Raw genomic sequence first — 4,906 nt, 5'->3', positions numbered from 1 at the left:
TTTGCGATCGGCGGCAGACCGATCGGGACGAGGCTAAACAGCTCGACCATGCGGTGGTAGTGCTGCCTCGAGAGGGTGGTAGTGCTGCCGCCGCCGCCGCCGCCTCCGCTGCTGCTGCCGCCGCCGCTGCTGCCGCCGCCGCCGCCGCCGCCGCTGCCGCCGCCGCTGGTGTTGCAGCCGCCGCCGCGCGTAGAGACGGCCAGCAAGTTCTCGACCAGCTCGTGCACCCGAGGCAAGGTGAGGTCTTCAAAGGCGCTGCAGGCCTTGCGGTAGGCGTTCTCCGCGACAGAGAGCTCCGTCCCTGCCGCCTCCCGCTGGACAGCCTGCGGCCAGCTGCAAGCCCGCGCGCCGGCTCGCACAAGCTCGATGCGCTGGGCGCTCTCGCTCTCTCCGAGCCAGTCGAGGATCGTCTGGTTCCACAGGGTCACGATGGCAAACGCGGGCAGAGCGCCATGGCAAGCGCGCGCCGAGTCCTCGAACGCGTCAAGCGAGTCCTCTCCTGCGAGCTGCCGGCACCACCCGATCATGGCGTGCGCCCTCGAGCAGTAGGGGTGCAAGTCCAGCGCCGCGACGTAGAAGCGGGTCGCCCCCTCGAGGAGCGGCAAGAAGTTGGGGCGGCTCCGATCCATGCGCATGGCGCGCGCCAAGAGCGCATCGCCGTGCTCGACCTGCTCCGCCTCGACCTGGCCGACAGGCGGGGGCGCGTGCGGGCTCCGACAGGTCGGGCAGCGCGTGCACTCGTCGTCGTACTCGCGCGTGTGCGTGGCGTAGGTCTGGAAGCAGTCGAGGCAAAACATGTGCCCGCAGAGCAAAATCAGCGGCTGCGCCGGGGCCTCCAGGCAGATTGCGCAGTCGTCGTCCGTGGCGCGCACGCGCCACACATCATCGAGGAGGCGCTTCGGCACGCGTTGAGCGGTGGCGCCCTGCATGCTGGAAACGGCGGGACGGCCCGCGGCGAGGGAAATCGAGGAGGCGGGCGAGGTGGTATCACGCGAGGAAGGCGAGGCGATTTATCGCGCGACGCTCGAGTCGCTGTTGGCGTCCACCTGATGCAGAAGGTCTCGTTGGGGATCTTCTTGGGCTTGGAGAGTGACTGCGAGGGCGTACAGGGAGGGGCGTCAGAGAGGTGGGGGTGCTCCACGAATTCGTCTGAGGGCCAACCTCAGCACAGAATTCGCCATGGCCGACGAGGGATTCTGGTCTCGGGCAGGCTGGGAGAGTGTATCGAGGTCTCGTGGGTCTCAGAGTCGGCTCGGGCGGCGCGAGACGGTTCGATCGCACCATCTCGGGTCGCGTGGGGCGGTCGGGAAGGGCTTGGAGCTCGGGTTTCGGAAGCTAAGGATGGACGCCAAGGTGGCGACAATGGGGCGCCGCGAGCAAGGAGCCAATTGTGGCGCGCCGCGCCTCAATTGTGTACTTGACACAGCACCACTGCAAAAAACGCCATGTCTGTGGATCTGTCCCTTTTCGAGCAGCAAGGGTGCAAAGTCGACACAGGATACGACCTTGATGTACTGCAGCAAATTTTCGACGATCAACACTCGCACAGTGGCTCGGCGCCGGGAAGTTTCGGCGGCGCGCTTCCCGCACCGCCGACGCAGGCAAAGCTGACCAAGCAAGCGGCGTACTTTTATTGCTACTACATGTGCGTGCCGTAGGAGTATTCTCTCTCTCTTCATCTGCGGCGCGGCTGCTGCCCGCCGCCCTCACTTCATCCCCACCCCTCACCCTCCCGTGCGCGCTGCTGCAGGTGGATCCACAAGGGGATCCACCCAAAGTGGAAGGAGGCGTGGACGATGCCCAAGTTCCCCTCCCTAAAGATGTCCGAGCGGACCTTCGACCGGCGAGTGCTGCCAATCGGCATCGCGCTGAAGCAGATGAACTACATCGAGTACGACCGCCGGTGCGCGCCTAGACATACCCGCGCAGACACACTCTCTCTCGGCACGTGTGCGGCATCACCACGCGGCATCACCACGCCCTGCCTCGCCTCTCTTGACCAGTACAATCACGGCACACTCGCCCGCACCTCTCTCTCTCTCTCTCTCTCCCCCCCCCCCCTCTCGCCCCTGCCACCTCCCTCTCTCGCTGCCGCCGCCGCCGCCGCCGCCACCGCCGCTGCCTCACCGCTCCGAATCTCCCTCGCCGACTCGCGCACCGCCGTCGCACCGCAGGCTTGACGAGTACAACCACGCGCCGCACTTTGCCGACCGCGTCACCTCCATCGTGGACACGATGCCGGTCAAGGTCCCCGCGCCGACGTCGTACCGCTTGCGCAAGCTGCTTTGGAACCCCAAATGCGCCCCGCTCTCGCCGGCTCCTCTCGGTGACGCCCCGGTCTTACCCGTGCCTCGGCACCGCGCGCCGCAGATGGTTGCTGTGTGCTCAAGATCCAGGTCGGCATCACCCTCAAGGGCGAGATTGTCCTCTGGACAGGACCGCACCTCGGCGTCACCGCGGACAAGGTGATTTGGGATTCGACATTTGATTTGGTGCGTCCACCCCGGCCTCATCCCAGTGTCACGACCCGCCCACCCGCCACGGATCGCCCATCCTCCCCCGCTCGCAGCACCCGCTCGAGGACTGGGAGCTGTGGCTCGCCGACCTCGCCTACATCGGCTGCCGCGGAATCATGACCAAGTTCAAGGGCAAGGACCTGACTGAGGAGCAGCAGATCTTCAGCAACATCCACGAGCACATCCGCAACCGCGTCGAGAATGTCATCTCGGCCATCAAGGCTCCTCCATCCCCACCCTCGCCCCTCACCCCCGCCCCTCATCCCCACCCGCCGCCCGCCGCCTGCTGCCCCCTGTCATCGCCCCCCCGCGTTGACCCGCCCACCGCCCACACAGGTGCCGCACGCCATGTTCCGGCCGGGCGCGTACCGCCGCGCGCTCAAGCACCTCACGGCGATGCTGCACGTCGTTGGCCACACGACCGCCCTCCAGCTCAACCGCCGGCAGCGCTTTGAGACCTTCGGCCCGTGGCCGCACGGCCCGGCGCGCGCCTAGGAGGGTGGCGCCACCCGGCGACCCCGCCGGGGTTTGTCGCGCCCACGGCTCGCAGAGCCGTGGGCGCGACTTTGTAGTGTGTATTAGTTAAGTAGCCGCAGTCGGCGGCAACGCTCGAACTGCTGGAACGGCCGGGAACTGCCAGGAACTGCCAGGAACTGCCAGGAACTGCCAGGAACTGCCAGGAACTGGAGGGTAATTCGAGTGAACTCGGTGTTACTTGTGCCCACTGCGCCTCACCTGGGCCACTCGTGAGCATGCGGGAGTAACCTGAAGCACGTCCAAAACTCGAAACACCCGTTCACACCCGTACTCGAAGTGGCTGTGAAATTTGGCTTGACGCTCTTAAAGGATTCACGCCTCCGCACACCAGGGCCGGGGAGCTAAGACCGACACACATCAACACAAAAACGACCGATGACGACCGATCTCTCCGACTACGAGAAGGAGCGGCTCGCAAACATAGCGCGGAACCAGAAGGTGCTCGAGAGCCTAGGCCTCGTCCGCAGGGACGCGGAGCTCCACGAGAGCATCCGCAGTAAAGAGGCGCCGAAGAAGAAGCGCAAGGCTGACCCAGAGTCTGCCGATGCCGTGAGGGCGGCTGTGCGGCGGTCGGCGCGACTCGCCGGGGCTCCGGCCTCCAGACAGGGCCTCCTGTCGCCCAGCGCTGGCGACTCCAGCACGGCCGGCAAGTCCAGCAGTGCCGACCACAGTGAGGCGCAGGTAGCTGAATCTTTCCTCACCAAACCAAGCCGCTATCCGCCAGGTGGCGTCAGGCTCTTCTCCTCCAATGTAGGCGGACTATGAACGCTGGAGTGGCAAGCAAGCCCGCGCCACCATCGTGGGCACGGCGTCGTACGCACACACCCTCATGAGGGTGATGACCATGACCGAGAGCGGGCTCGCGAACCGGATCAAGGCGATCGAGGACGGGCCGCCGCCGCCGCGCCTCAGCCTCCCGCGGCCAACCGATCTGCTCGCGTCCTGCATAGGCGATCGAGCGCGCGTGCGGCCAGCACGCCGTCGCAAAGATGAAGCTCTTCGCTACGATTCTGGCGCTCGAGGGCTACGTCGGGCTCGCGGAGGACGCGTCGGCCGCGTACGAGCGGCTCCGGGAGCGGCTGGGTGCGCCGTGTGAGGTCCGCGAGGGGGAGGAGGCGGAGTCGTGAGTCCCCTGGGTCGGCGGTCATCTTTTCTACTACGGGGTGCTGAGTTTTAGTTTCGATGAGTTGCACAGGGGTTTGTGCGCCGGGCTCGGCTCCAGCTCGACCACCCGCTCGTTGCCGCAGTTGGCGGCGACCATCAGCAGCGTGATGCCACTCACGCCGTCTCTCTCGCACGTCGCGTCGGCCCGCCCGCCGCCCTCGAGCCACGCCAGCACTCCACCTCTTCCTCGCCTCGCTCAGCCGCTAGCACGGCCGCGTCGGGGGCTGCCACACCGGTAAGCTCGCGAGCACGCACCATGGGTGTTGGGTTCGGCGTCTCTTACCCACGCGCCGTGCCTCGGGGGCGAGCCCTCTCACCAGTAGAGTCTAGAGAGAGGTCTGTCCGTTTTTATTTTGTGGGCCATCTATTGGATCTATCTAGCCCTCTAGCCGCGTCGCCGTCGGCGCGTGGGGCGTCTAGCTACGGACTATGGAAATCATTTACGACATGCACGCACGGCGTTCGTGTGGTTCTATTTGATGTCTTTCGTAGAAGAGAAAGCGGCAGCGCCCGGCTGGAGGACGCACAGGGAGCGCGGTTTGCTAGGCGGTTTGGCTCCTGACGACTACCCGCCGCCTGTCGATGCTGCCGCCTGCTCCCCAGCTGCCAGCCTGCGGTAGTCATCCCGCGCCTCGTCGACGACGATCCCGCCTATCAACCAGGCGGATACTCGCTTCGCTCATCGCTCC

At 66.0% G+C, this 4,906-nt stretch overlaps 1 protein-coding gene across 1 annotated transcript; it reads left to right on the top strand.

Moving 5' to 3' along the window:
- Window positions 1-3,418: 3,418 nt before the first annotated feature.
- EMIHUDRAFT_460090 (hypothetical protein) lies at window positions 3,419-4,180 on the top strand (the record flags this gene model as incomplete). Its single annotated transcript, XM_005759042.1, has 3 exons — window positions 3,419-3,734; window positions 3,808-3,888; window positions 4,004-4,180. The coding sequence occupies exons 1-3, from the start codon at window positions 3,429-3,431 to the stop codon at window positions 4,178-4,180; spliced, it is 564 nt and encodes a 187-aa protein (XP_005759099.1). The 5' UTR covers window positions 3,419-3,428.
- Between the last annotated feature and the right edge of the window lie 726 nt (window positions 4,181-4,906).

Source organism: Emiliania huxleyi, assembly GCF_000372725.1.
Source record: "Emiliania huxleyi CCMP1516 unplaced genomic scaffold EMIHUscaffold_820, whole genome shotgun sequence".
Classification (NCBI taxonomy): domain Eukaryota; phylum Haptophyta; order Isochrysidales; family Noelaerhabdaceae; genus Emiliania; species Emiliania huxleyi.
Note: the sequence above shows the minus strand (reverse complement) of the source record. Positions and strands in the feature narration are given on the sequence as shown.